This window comes from Lasioglossum baleicum, chromosome 10 (assembly GCF_051020765.1).
Source record: "Lasioglossum baleicum chromosome 10, iyLasBale1, whole genome shotgun sequence".
Lineage (NCBI taxonomy): Eukaryota > Metazoa > Arthropoda > Insecta > Hymenoptera > Halictidae > Lasioglossum > Lasioglossum baleicum.
The window spans coordinates 2624257-2639262 of record NC_134938.1 but is presented as its reverse complement, the minus strand read 5'-3'; the positions used below and the strand labels follow the sequence as shown (position 1 = coordinate 2639262).

General features: G+C 40.0%; 2 protein-coding genes across 14 annotated transcripts in view; both read left to right on the top strand.

The window, feature by feature from the left end:
• LOC143212765 (uncharacterized) overlaps positions 1–15006 on the top strand; it is a 77150-nt gene that overhangs the window by 2154 nt on the left and 59990 nt on the right. For 12 of the 13 annotated variants that reach the window (XM_076431893.1, XM_076431885.1, XM_076431890.1 and 9 more), the window contains exon 4: positions 46–226. In XM_076431893.1, the coding sequence (XP_076288008.1) occupies positions 46–226 (181 nt within the window). Of the gene's footprint in view, positions 1–45; positions 227–8769; positions 12260–15006 lie in introns of those variants that run through there. The other variant, XM_076431896.1, reaches the window with a different exon arrangement.
• On the top strand, positions 233–8763 carry LOC143212773 (uncharacterized). The gene has a single exon (XM_076431910.1). It carries the CDS (start codon positions 3410–3412, stop codon positions 4478–4480), a length of 1071 nt encoding a protein of 356 aa, XP_076288025.1. The 5' UTR covers positions 233–3409; the 3' UTR covers positions 4481–8763.

Sequence of the window (15006 nt, the reverse complement as noted above, 5' to 3'; positions counted from 1 at the left end):
GCTATACTTAAGTATTATATTAAGAATATTTTGCATATACTGTAGGCCTACCTGTAAAAGAAGAGAGCGAAGAAGATCCAAACAGTAGAACCATAGAACCTACGACCTTTGTAAATGTTTCTTTGGCGTGCGATGAGGCGGGTCCTTCAGGATTGCAACAACAGAAACTCACAGATATGCCTGAGATGTCAATACCACAACCAGCAGATGGGGATCCCAAAACTGGGTGAGTTTTTTATCCTTGTTTGATTCTTTTTCAGGGCCAAAGGTGTACACTTGTTGTGGAGAACACATACACACACTAATATTCTTATCATGGCTGTGTCTAACATTTTGAAATTTAGCTTTATTCGTTTACATACACAATCAATTCATTATGGTTTCACAAAATTTATCGATGATACCTCTGCAATATTTGATTTTAATTTCATTAAATTGAGAATTTTATATTACAAAATAATTGAATCGTCTGTAGATCTTTACTTTGTTTCAGTTACATGAAATTTTAAAGAACAATAGATTTTGAAATTACCAGTATCGAATATTTTACAGTTTTTACTTTGTGAAAAGATATTCAAGAGTTATTCGTCTCGATTCAAGAACGCGAGGTGCGATGTATTCGTAAGGTAAGTTAGTACACACCCCACAACCATCTTTGGCCCTTTGTATTTTGCAGTTTGGTAGATAACATCTCGGAGCATAATAGACTATTCTCTTCGAAACTTCTCTCAACTAGAATTGTCACAGAGACAAATTCGCAATGCTGTAAAAATTAGCACGGAATACTCGATGAGCAGAAACGAAAACGTTCTAAACCAAATCGCAAAATACTTTCATATATTTTTACATGTAATAGCATGTATTCAGAGTTCATTTCAATAAGATCGGCATCGCTGAAACCATAAAATTCATTTAACACCGCAAAGGATTCGACTTCTTTAATGTTTATCCGACACTCCTATTGAAATGAATTCTACCCTAGCTATTATTCATACGTGTACAATAAGTGAACAGAGGGATTCTGCTAATTGCACGCCTAATTATTAACACACGTGTCTTCCATTGTACGGTTCGACTGGTTATTTCATCTCATTGTGTACATCGTCGATGATCGAATTACTCGATCCCTCTGTTCAGCCGAGAATCAGATGTTTACATGTTGTCAGTATCAATATCCCACGCTTACGTGAAGGCACAAAATGCCGCACACGGCCGAAAATTGGCCGCCAAAAAATCACAAACTAATATAACTCTCGTAAAACTAACGTCACGATACGTAAGATCACTCGGTGCCATCAGTCGCACCGAGTCCTGTACAATTCGTTTAAGAATACCGTTTCTTGTCGTCTTCGTGCTTTCCAATGCCTACGCTTTACATTATCGTCAGGACCACATAGTTACCATTAGCATATCGGTTAGTCTGTAAGTGCTGTCGTTCAGTTCACTACGTCGTAACGTAAAAGAAAAGCCCACTGACGGTGGCGCGCGTGTACGTTTATTAGCCATAATTTTGCTCACAAACGACTCGGTTTATGGCTAGCCTCATTCGTTGACGCCAACTCGACGTAGTAATAGTGTTTTGCGATTGAGAGAAAAAACGAGAAAAAAAAACACATGCATCATCATTTTAATATCGAAAAGGATATACGAAAACGAGTAAGATAACGAACGTAACGTGAACACACGAAGATATAATCGTCGCACAACAAACGAAGCACGAAGAGGACGTTTCATGTATTTTTCAAAAGGCGAGTATCCTACATTTTTGTATACTTACAAGATTGATTTTCATCGAGTAATCTATAAGCATAATGTATGGTTGATATTTCCATGATTTTCTTTCATTGTCATACGATGTCGCGTTTGTTCGTCGCGATTTCTCCCCGGTAGTCTTGGAATCGTCGTGCACGCTCCGGCATATTTTTTTGCTGGAAATTTGCTGCGCCTCGAAACCGAGCGAACTTCGTTTTTCGCGCACCGGATTGTGCAGCGAGCATAATGATTTTTACGCTTCGACCACGACAATGGAACCGTTGTTGTATCGACCGTTTTTTCTTTCTGAAACCGCGACCGATGTGTTTCCATGATAAGCCTGGCCGTGTTTACACGCCGATCAGAGTATTATTGTCGCCGATTTTCTGTACTTGATTTCGCATTTCTTTTTTTTCTTGCGCAGAGTACACTTGACAAGTGTTCGTTCGCGCGAGAATCATTTTCACCGATCGCTGCGTGGCTCAGGAACATTTCACGTTTCCGTTGGAACCATTCGACGATAGAAACTGGAAACTGTTCCATTTCACCACGTTGCGATCGCGTTTCCATAACATTTGTTCGATGTTGCAATCGATACTGGCAATGTCCGCGTTCACAGTCGCGCGACTGTGAACAGAACAATTTTTTCATTGAACTTACGGAAAGAGAGAATCATGCATTTCCGAAGTTTGTGTTAAGACGAAGACGAAGAAGAGGTCCGCGCAGATTGGATTTCCTTTGAAAAGGTGAGGATCTGATTTTTTATTATAACATATTGAATTTTGTTTTGATTACCTAATCTAGTAACTTTTAGCAAGGGTTTGCTTTCTTCTAACTTTCTTGCCTATACGAGTCTCGTAGCTTAACTCTCTCCTTCTTTCTGTTGGTTTGCTGTAGAAACCTTTTCATTCCTCCCTCGGTTTCTGCGAATCTCTTTTCTCACGATTCCAGATACATTTGGAAGAACTAATGTAAGTCTAGAAGAGTAGAAGACACGGTCCGTTTTTTTTATTTCTTTCCATACACTCGCTATATTAATCCGTTTAACAAAATAACAAATTCGTAAGGTATAGATTTATATACGTTATTTAGCAGCTTACGTATGTATATCTAGTAGCAATACGCGTATATAATATACATAATGAAGGACAAGACACTGTATCGTAGAAACGTAAAGGTATAGTGTAATAAAGGATCATGATCGATCTTCTGCAGCGGAATAGATCATTAAGATATATACGCATTGTTCCGTCGGTAACGATGACGACAGAACTGTCCTAAGTTCGGTTCGCACGTGCTACTCTGGTCGCACTGGATCTCTGTTGTGTCTCGAGGATGAAGAGCACGATGCTCGAGCACTGTGCACGGTCGCACTTTGTAGGTAATCGCACATGCACACAAAACACGCGAAGACAGACCGTGGAAGAAGAGGTCAGCTCTTTCTCTATCTATCTCTCGCTCTTTCTCTTTCTTTCTGTCTTCATCTCCGCTTGATCTATCTTGTGACACCGCCGCCTTCTAGAGAACACCACAAAGATCACTCGAACTGAGTCAAAGGCAATGTTGTGTGTGCGCTGTACGGTTGTCCTCCGATGCATTTTCGTTGGGTTTTGTCGATTTCAGGGAAAGCAGCGAGACGTTCGGCGGATTGTCGGGGATGCTGCGTCAGATACTGTCGCCGTCACCCGAGACCGGGGATCCCGGTCTATCCCTGAGTTGTACCCTGCTTCAGAACAGTTCGATGTTCACGAACCAATCGTCGATGATGCAGTCGACGTTCCAAACAGTCCCGTCCCACTTGCCATCCATTTGCTCCGACCAAAATCTGTTGGACCACGTGCAGATCGTCGTCGAGTCCCATCCGTGTCCCACCTGCGGCCTCGAATTCCGAAGCGCCCTAAAGCTGAACTACCATATGAGAACTAGCCACCTGGCGATGCCGGAATACGAGCACAACCTCGAGAACAACCCGGTGAGATACACGTGCGCCGTTTGCTCACGGAGTTTCTTCGCCCTGAGCCATCTGCGGATGCACGAGGTGACGCATAACGTCCCGGCGACATCTTGCGCGCCGATCTCGACGATATCGACCTCGCCGATGTCGAACGTCGAGAAAACGTTCGCCTGCGATCGCTGCCAAGCCAGTTTCCGGTACCGTACGCTCCTCGAGCGGCATCGAAGGATGCACGAAGTCGGCCAGGAGAAACCGTACTCCTGTCCCAGGTGTCTGATGCGGTTCGAGACGCGAAATCTGTACAATCATCACGCGAAAACCCACAAACCGGTGATCACCGGTAACGATAGAATCACCGACGCATCGTCCATGATGCCTTCGGCCGATCATCCGGTCACTAGCAGTATCGCCGGGAACGTTGTAATCCCGTCGCAGAACAAGTCGATTGCTTCGTACCCATGCGACTCCTGCTCGAAACAGTTCGCTAGCATCGAATCCCTGACCACCCACAAGGCCGCGCACAGATCCAGGTCCCTCGTCTGCGATGTCTGTGGCAAGGGGTTCACGCATCGCAAGTATTACGTGGTGCATCAGCGCATCCACACCGGGGAGAGACCGTATCTCTGCGCCATGTGCGGGAAATCGTTCACACAGGCATCCACTCTTACCGTCCATCGTCGATATCACACTGGCGAACGGCCATACACCTGCACGCTGTGCGGTAAAGGATTCGTTACCAGAACTATCATGCTGAACCACATGAAAAAACATTGAGAACCACCGGGTAGATGGATAAGATACACACCGGGGGAGTTTTGTTAATTGGTCGTTGAGCGCGTTGCAACGTGCGAGACGACGAGTCGCGTTCTGTTAAACGGAGGTTAATGATTTTTCTCGGTTGGAGTTTCTTGTTCGTTGAACTTTTATCCGTTACTACGATTTACAGTGGGTGATATTGTTTTTATTATTATTATTCGTTCTAGTCGTTAGGGATAGATCGTTAGGTTAAACTAGATGGAAAAATAGAATGTTTTGTTTTCGATTCATCGTACTGAGGGAGATAGCACAGCCATTTCTAGTACTGACCGGTACATGATAAATTTTGATTGAGATTTGAAGTCGTTCGCGTTAGTTCACGGCCGTCTCCATAAGATATTGCGTATATGCAGTAGCTTGATCGGATCAGCTGATAGTCATCACATGTTCCGGCCTGTACTAGAGGCGGCCGTGGAGATAGTCATTTTATTCTGGGAGGGGGTACTTTAAAGTTGTTTACTATTAGACTGTCGTAAACTAAGCAGCAAGTGAAAGGGAACTGTTAAAATTGGATTTTCTATGCAACTTTTTAACGATCGGTGAAAGCTTGCTGTACTTTTCTGTAATATCGAATTTGTTGATTGATGATAGGTATACACTGTGCTCATTTTAACTGGACTGGCTGAGATATCTTAAAACGGATTGATAATTTGAAAAATGTATTTGTAAAAGTTCATTGATATCAACGGGGGCATAATGTGGTGTAAATATTATTGAATGAAGTAGTAGGGACGATTCAATGTCTGGATATTTTCTTGCAGTTACAATATTGTAGCGCTTTTTGAGACTAAAGGTCGATTTATACCAGGGGTTCCCAACCTTTTTCCTACATCTCGACCACTTTCAAAAGAATGATGATTTTAGTTTAGATTTTATTAGAGAATGAAAAGCTTATAGATAACAATTTGACTTTTATATTACTATATTTATACATATTGAAACGGATATTATTATCTGATAATTACATTCCTTAATAAGGAAATAAAATTTTAAAACAGAAAAATTTATCATAAATCCCTGGAAATACTATAGACCTCTCTGTTGACGCTCAAGGAGCCTACCTGGACCCCGTTGGGAACCCCTGATTTATACTATCGGCACAGACACGGAACGGTTCCGTCCAGTTTCAATCAAACATTCTTTAATGCATTTGCATATAGGTGTTAATACTATCCTCCTATATTAATACTATAGGTGAGACAAGGGAACACGAATTGAGGGGGAAAAGTTTCTCTCTCTGCCAGTACCGAACACATGAACGACAGAGACGAAACGCGTCACGTGACGCGGCGAATGCGTGGGAAATAGCGACGTAGAGGGGGAAGGTAGAGGTAGGGACACAAGTCTTAATCTGGCGACTCTAATCAGCACAGGCACATATTGGAAACTAGCCGAAGAGAATTTTATTATACTGAGTGGAACCGTTCCGTCTCTGAGCGGATAGTATAAATCAGCCTTTATTCGACTAGGTGCTACACGATGATAGTTCGTTTTTACTTAGTAATTTCGCTCTTTGTAGAGATCGTTAAAAAAACAATATCTTTGATACACCCCTTGAAAATGTTGGTGAATTACAGAGAAAAATTATAAATGTGCGTATGCAACAATCAAATATTTCTTGAAAATATTGAAATAGAATTCGCAAAGCATCTACAAAATTGCCAATCAGTAGACACAGGTAGGTATAATAGAAAATAATTATTTCATATCTGATTGTTTTATAACAAATACTTCGTGGGAAGAGAAATTTTTTTAACAATTGAGTAGCTCGCGATTCGTAATTATTTTACAATTTTTCATGAAATAAAATATCATTGTGCAGAGTATCTTTTCAAATTCGTATCGAAATGACTAACGATAGTATGACTAGAAGAATATAGCGAAAAATAATAGAATTATAAAATATATAACTTTTTTGATCTTAAGCTTTTCTAGCACTACATAATTCAAGAGAAAAATATTTGCGCTGCATTATACGGCCTTTTATACCGAACAACTTCTGCGAACATCTTTCCATCATATTTTCAGTCTTTTCTAAGATATTACAGCGAGTCTTGTTAAAACAGATGCACACTGTATATTACAACATTTACTAGTTCATTGATTCTACATATAATATGCATGCAGTCACTGTGATATTGTTCGTACGTGAATATTCTATGTATGTAAAATGATAAGATACTCGAAATTATTTGAGCTTATATAGGACCTCGGTATTCAATTTAAAGACGTTACTTTTGAACGCGAAATTTCATACGTCTATAGTTAGTACCTGTATAATGATACTAGGTTTGAAAATTAATGTGCCTAAAAGAAGATAAATTTTTTGAAAATTTTTGATCGAGTAGAGAGAAAGAGAAGGCGTAAGAGCCTCTTGAAGCAGAGAAACTAATCATACTAGGATGTTAGAAGTTATTCGATGTTTACAAAACTATTGCTAGATTTGTAGGAAAAAGCCTTATCGTATAATTATTAACATAGTTTACGAGTATACGGATAGTTCAACAATTTTAACGATAGCGATCAATGGAAGTACTATAGCCTAGCGGTTTAGCAATAGCAATGAATTCATGTGCCTCGAATTAATGTGAGTACAGGGTTGGTTAGTTACTGCATACCGTATTCATAAAACGTAAGTATGAAGACGCTTAAATATTTCTATGTAATCCTCTAACACTAAGATTTCTGGTGTTGATATTATTAATTATAATTCGTTGCTAAGAAGTTGCAGAACAACAAAAAAAAATATGTCACTCGTGAATGTAATGTTTCGTCGAATTAAAGTTTTCAATGTTAATTGACAGATGTATATATGTTTCGCATTAGTAATTTCTAATTTAAAACAATTATGAGTACCATCGTTAGTAGAAAGTTGTGGCAAATATTATACTTGCAAGTAAAAACTTTTATCGATTCATAAAGCTTACATAAAAAAAGTTATGTACGTGTAGTGAACTGTAGAATCGGAAAATTCAAATTGAATTTATATGTTTTGTTCCGAAAACATTTGCATTTCATATTCTTGGATATTTATTCTCGAAAATATCTTTCAAAACTCGTGTCCGGCATTATAAACGATAGTGCCAATTTTTTAGCAGAAAAAAGTCTCGATTCTGCACATATTTTGCGATAAATTTGTGCGATTAAAAGCAAGATGGCGGAGTTTCACACGTCTGGATCGTCGATAAAACAGTGGCTTGTGGGTAAGTGTTTAACGGAAAATTCATATTGCTAAGAATGATCGTATCACTCACTATTGATTACTGTATAGTTTGTTAAATATTTAACCATATTCTTTTTATAATAAAAATTACTATAATTTAATAGGGATGTTTTTATAACTATCGCCCATTCGTAGATAATATAAAATACATATTTTAGTAACTATAGTAGACTACGGAAGTTTATGCTAATTTTCATTTCTCTATGCTACTTTGGAAAAGTTTCTCAGTCAAAAGGCAAATTATTTCAATGGAAAATGAATGGTCTCACTTGTCGAGACTAATTTGAGTGTGGCACAAGTGCATAAAATCCGCAGCCTAATTATTAATTTTTACGTGCAGATATTCAGTAACACTGCAGGTTAACAAATGTAATTAACGTAAGGAGGACTTGTAACTAAATTGACAGCGTTTTGCTCACGAACATAGCGAATAATAGTAAAATCTGCTTCGAAAAGGTTTGACTGACTGGGCTTCTTTCCATCATTATACAGTAGAACATTGCTCGTTGCGTGAAAGGGGGCAGCAAATGCTTCCAAAACGTTATGCAACGAAATAGACAACCAATTATATAGTGAGTCGATCTTCTTTTTTTTCTTCGTAGCCACCACCACGAGTTCTAGAATCTTGAATACCTCGTGGTGAGGCGTATCGTTAGTATGCAACGAACGAAGTTCTACTGTACTTCCGAATACTTCTTGTTTCAAGCAAATCATTGTAGCACCGACTCGTTAACAATCTGAACATCGATAGCTAAGTATATAATCACAATGGAGAGTAAGTCGCGTAAGCGGAAAGAAGGAAGTGTGCGAACGCAAAATAAAAAGAAATACTGGAAAGCACCGAGGCACTTGATTAAACGTTTCCTCGTAGGCGTTTACGGGTACTCACTCCGCCCTATAGAAATCTCTCGCTAAAGAATACATGCTCCCCGAATGGAAAAGACCGAATAAAGTATAAACAATAAAATCAGTGAAAAAAAAATGCACGTTGATTGACCCCGGTTTGTGTCTCTCTTCTTTCCAGATATTTTGTGTCAAAGCTTGCGATGCTACCTCAGGACCAGGAGCAATGCGAGATGACCGAGATTTTCGAACAGGAAGAGACAACAGAGGAGCTATTGATCACAGATCGCGTGCCGAAGGTCGAGGGCGACGAGATAATCATCGCCGAGAGTATCATACAGTGCAGTCTTTGCGGAGACAGCTTCGTGTCCGAACAGGCCCTCGAGATGCATCTCGAGATGCACGAGCACGGTAGCGTTCAGCTGTCGGAGGATCAACTAGTTTGCGAGCTGTGCGGCTGTAGTTTCGAGACGTGCGCTGCTCTGGAGGAGCATCAGCTGGAGCACGAGTCGGACGAGGTGCATTCGGAGAGCCTGGTTGTTCAGCAGGAGGAGAGCAACGATTTCAAGTATCAATGCGAGATTTGTAGCACGAGCTTCTTCTCCTACAACAGTTACCAGGAGCACCAGACCAGCCAACATTCCCATGAAAAACCTTTTCAATGCGAGGTCTGCAACGCCACGTTCCGATACCGTCAAGGTCTTAGGCTGCACACCAAGCTGCATCAGCCGGGCTACGTGCCGCCGCAGAGGAAGCACCACTGCGAGCTCTGCAACAAACGTTTCTCCAGGAAACAGGTGTTGCTGGTGCACATGAGAACTCACGGGAACGTCGGTCCTCAGAACGAGTTCACGTGCCCCGTCTGCGGCAAGTCGGTGTCCAGCAAGACCTACCTGACCGTTCACCTGCGCAAGCACACCGGCGAAAAGCCGCACGTCTGCGATCACTGCGGCAAAGGCTTCACCGCGCAGAACTACCTTAGCGTGCACCGACGCACCCACACCGGCGAAAGACCGCACAAATGCACTCACTGCGACAAAAGGTTCACGCAAAGATCCACCCTGGTGGTGCACCTGAGAGGTCACACCGGCGACAGACCGTACCCTTGCCCCACCTGCCACAAATCGTTCGCCTCGAAGACGATGCTGAACTCCCACCTGAAAACTCATGCCAAGCAAAACGCTCGCCAGCAACAGGAACAAGAGCAGGAGCAAGAGCAGGAACAGCAACTGCAGTTGCAACAGGAACTGGAGGTTCAGGAGCAGGACCAAGACCAACCGCTCGATACGGTAACTATATTGTTACCGAGCTAGAATATCTCGAGCGACAATCAAAATGTTGGTATTGCACTCTGAAACGATGTAAGGTTTCACACGTTCGAGTCGACGCGAAGACGCACAAGAGAGTTGTTTATGTTAAGGCGTGAATGCACTGTTCGTAAATATGTCGTGAATGTGCGGAGAAAGGGGTCAGGTGTTTTTGCTACTTTGGACTGGCAGGCTGAGTGCTGGTTCATTTTTATACGATGAGAATAATCACGGTACAGAGCGATCTACGATGTATGTTATCTTCTGTTGGCATTTGGCGCATTTGAACTTTTTATATCGCTCTTTCTGTACGATCCTATTTACATACGATATTTATATTACTTCGTCGATTAAAATTGTAATTCAATGCAAGAGTTCGAGAACCGATGTAGCCACCGACTGTGGCGGTATTCATGTTTAGCATTCGAATGGAAGTATAGTGTGCTATACACGTAAGTTCCTTGGTGTTGTATTAATGTAGCGAGTCCTACGTTAGAACTTCTGTTACAGCGGACTTTAAAGAAGTTCAGATCTTTTTATATTTACTATTAAGTGATTAATAGCACGGTGAGATATACGCGCGACCATTGAACGCGATACTTATGTACACTGTCACAATTCCATTCTCTGTTGCCGTTCGCGAGACAAATGATGCATTGATTTCTCTTTTTTCCTGGTTCTTTCTTTCTTCGATCTTTTCGATTTGGAGATGTATTACGAATTGACTGAACGGAACTTGTGTATGTGTAACATTACGTGGTTCTCAATGACATTATAGTTTTTGGAATTTCGTGACTTATACCTTGTTAAACAATAAATCTTCACGAGACATGCAGCCGTCCATGTTTTCCGAATACTTTGTAGATCATTGTTTTTAAATACTCGAGTGCATTTTATACTGAAGGATGATTCATCGCGATCCGAGCTGCTCGAATTTTCCAGACATTTCTTTAAATTAGCCAATCTTAAATGCATTGCTAGTGCCTTAGTTGTAGTGCCTTGGTATACTCCAGTTTGTCGTTCGCAGGAATCAACTCGATAGAAGAGAATTAATTAACGTCGTGACATATGCAAAGAAGACGATCAACTGTAAGAATCATAGGATTTTTTCATAATTATCATTTATGATTAGTCTAAGCGTAGAATTTTTTTGCTTTGGAACCAGTACTTCAATTTGTGATAATTTCGAAACGATCATTCGGAACAATCATCAACGTGTATGTTAGTTGTGTCGGCAGTTAAATTTTGGAAATTTACTGTTATCTTTATTTGTGTTCGATCGGAATTATGCTTTGACTAATTTATATTTGAAAACGCAATTTTGTGGAGCGCTGCCACAAAATTGAACTTTCTTCGGAGCTTTAACTTTGAGTAGATTTTTTAAATGGAGTTTTGCGGGTATGACTCTCTTCACTTTTTCAAAATCCTCGTCGTAGTTTTCGTAAAAATCAATTTTGAAAACATGATAAATTGTTAACTTTCAAGACGTTTAGTGCTTCAACAGTAATAGTGTCTAGTTTCGAACAATGTGATAGAAAAATGTTATCTGAAATGCGTAAATTTGTTTTATTTATGTATTTTGAATACTAAACACCTGCGTAGTTAATGCTGCTTGTTTTGTATGTTTATGTAAGATATTTAAGTAATTTTGTGCATTATTGCTCAAATTCTAAATTATTTATTTATTAATGAATTATAATACTCAACATTATTTATTCATTTTTCATTGTGTTATCGCAGAAGATACGCATGCAAAAAGCGAGTTTTAAAATACAAATTAAAAAGACATTACTGTCTAGTCTATTATCGCACTGTTGAATGAAGACAGAATGCTTTCGTTTCTAAAATAAATTGGAACATAATTCTTTTTATTCTTTTAAATAAAACATTAAACTATATCACATGTTCAGGAAAGTTCATCGATTACTGTTAAAGTATAAGACAATTTCAAGATTGAAATTTCCGATATATTTTCCAAAAACTACACATGAAAATCAGAAAATCAAAACTTCTACTTAAAATTAAAAATCCAAACTTCTACTTAAAATTAAAAATCCAAAATATGTGTTTAACAGTGTAATCGGCATGCGTCTTGCTTTTCACGCTGTTCTCCTAAATCGTATATTTTGCAAGGTATCGAACGATACTTTTGATTGATATTAGTTTGTAATTAGTGTGATACATCGCTTTAATGAATTGACGAAAGATATTTCTACGTATGAGAAGATAATTGCAGGTAATCTTCGAGTATATATAGCAATATGAATGCAATGATAGCCGTAGCGAAGAAATGGTTTTGTACAATTCCTTGAAATCCGGGCTAGTAAAAATGAAATAAATACTCCATCAACAATACATAGTAAATTGCATTGTTTTCGTTCACTTGAGTTTACCTAGTTTGTCGATACACATTTGTGTTGTACGAGGGTTATTTGTTTTCTATTATTATATTCTATAATTATATACGTATATATTTGTCATATCAGTTAGAATCGTGCATAGATATACGCACTGATTTTCATTTGTCTGAGTCGAGCAATACTAACAGAATCTCTTTTTGTATGTATATTTGATAAGAATAAATAATTCAAGAATAGCACAGATGTAAATTGTATTCGTGTATGTATAAAGTGTTCTAATATACTCAGCACCGAGTAGCTACACGACTTAAGCTACGGACGACCAGTATTTTATGTTTGTTAAATATTACTATGGCATTAATAAAACTTAAAGCAATTCCTTTGTTATATATTTTCTTCAATTGAACGACACTATAGACTATAGACATCGAACGGCTCCGAAAGTCTCCGCAACTCAGCCGTTTGTTTTATATTTCATTTTCCTTATTTGAAAACCGTTTCGCGAAGGTATCTGTCGAATCATAAGCGGAATCGTTTGCAGTGTGACGAGCATGATGCAGTAAGTAGTCATATTTCTCAGTATCAGCACAACGTTTAGAACACAACTAAGTATTAACGTAATCGAACGTGACTACAGGAAATATTTTCATTTGAATAGAGAAAACGGATGAAACTGTTTAGATTAAAGTTATTAATTTATGAGATACTCGGTGAACATTATACGGTTGTCTCGCGAGATACTAGAATATGTAGAGGTAGTTCAGAATGTCGAATTGAAAATTTATAACAGATATCAAAAATTGAAGATTACAATTTATTTTATTCTATTCCGATTTTATTGAGAATAATTTTAGAATAAAAGTCGTCACGCAAAACTAACAGTGTGACTCTTTATAAATTGTTGCATCAGATATCTCGTAGCTTTCGTGCAGTTCGTTTTTACACAAATTTTTACCCATAATCTCGCGTTTTAAACAAACGTGAAGAAATGAAAAATTGTCCAGTGTCTGAACCTGAGAGTACCCCGTTCATTTGCTCTAATATTTAATAATAAACAATAATAACATTTGCAACAAACTCTGAACCATCTCACTAGTATCTCGGATGTTGATCAGTTGAACCCGCTAGCTTTACGTTAACACATTGTTGACCGAGGACGTCAATTGGCATATTTAATTTTTCGATCGTCGTTGACGATAGTAATGCCACATATCCGAATTTGTACAATTCTAATAAAAGCCAAAGAACTCCATTGCGCCGATTCAACAATGTGTAACAAGCTCGCAGGTATCTACGTGTTAAACCCGATATTTGCAGGCCCCGCGAATTTCTCCGAGCAGCGTGTCCGCTTCCACTTCGGCATATGTCTTGTTATCTGTTTGCAGATCCAACGTCGCGAAGCAGTCGTCCGCTGGGCCAAATCGATCTCATAAATCGTCAATGCCGAAAGCTAGAGTCTCAGTTAGCTCCGAAGACGTATCCAGTAAATCCTCGATCGTCCGGAAATCATTGCGCAATACCGAAAAGAGTTACTCGTGCGACGCGTGCCGGGAATCGTTCCCGAGGAAGATGCAGTTGTTCAAGCATCGGCGAACTCGTTGCAACGGTTCGAGAATCGATTCGGCGAAAGATAGTCAGAAGGAGACCGGCCCGATCGAGTGTAACGTCTGCCACAAGATCTTCAAGAAGAAGAAGTACCTGAACGTCCACAAAACGCTGCACGGTGCGCCGCACATCTGTCACGTGTGCGGCGCTAAATTGACTTCAGAGTACTACCTGAAGATCCACATCCGACGGCACAACAAGGAGTTCACCGAGTTCTGCCAGATCTGCAACAAAGGTTTCTACCTGAAGGCGACCCTGAGGACCCACATGAGCGTGCACAGCGACGACAAGCCCTGCATCTGCGAGGTTTGTCACAAGTCGTTCGGCAACAGGGTCTACCTGAGGAGTCACATGAAGATCCACAGTCAACCGGAGACCAGGAAGAGGTACAAGTGCGAGATCTGCGAGTTTCAGACGTTCTATAGTTACTGTTACAAAGAACATCTGTCGACGCACACCGGCGAGAGCCAGGTCGCCTGCGAGGTCTGCGGCAAGCTGATCAGAAGACAGTACATGAAGATACACATTCGGATACACACCGGCGAGAAACCGGAGATCTGCGAGTTTTGCGGGAAAGCGTTCAGCTCGAGGAAATACCTGGTGAAGCATCGGAGAACTCACACCGGGGAGAGGCCTTACAAATGCAAAATCTGCGAGAAACGATTCACCCAACGCGGCACCCTCAGCGCTCATTTGCGTCGACACGACAGCGTCAAATGATATTATGGTTGCCTCTTGTCAGACATCGAATTCGCAATTAAAATTTCCGTGTCGAGTGCTGGTTATTGTTTGAAACTATAATCAGTTTTACAATTATTGTCCTAGAAAATATAGTCTGCTCTTCTCTAACGAGGTTTTGATATATCATTGATACATCACATATTATAATACGGTGCAAAAATTGCTATAGACCTCCTATAATGTTGCTCTTGTACTATACTGTTCAAATAACACGATTTTTTAATCTAGCCTCTTTTTACTAATTTATGAATTCAACTACCCTCGTTATAACACGAATGTCTCCGTCACACTGTTTCGCGTTTCCACTCTCTGAAATCCAATTCAGGAGGCATTTTTCGTACACAAGATCCTACAACGCCGTCCGTCTTAGATCAAGGCTTTACTGTAATCATATAAGAAGGCATC

Excerpts from the sequence above, each read along its gene's own strand:
- LOC143212773 (XM_076431910.1), top strand. The coding sequence starts at position 3,410 with ATGCTGCGTCAGATACTGTCGCCGTCACCCGAGACCGGGGATCCCGGT.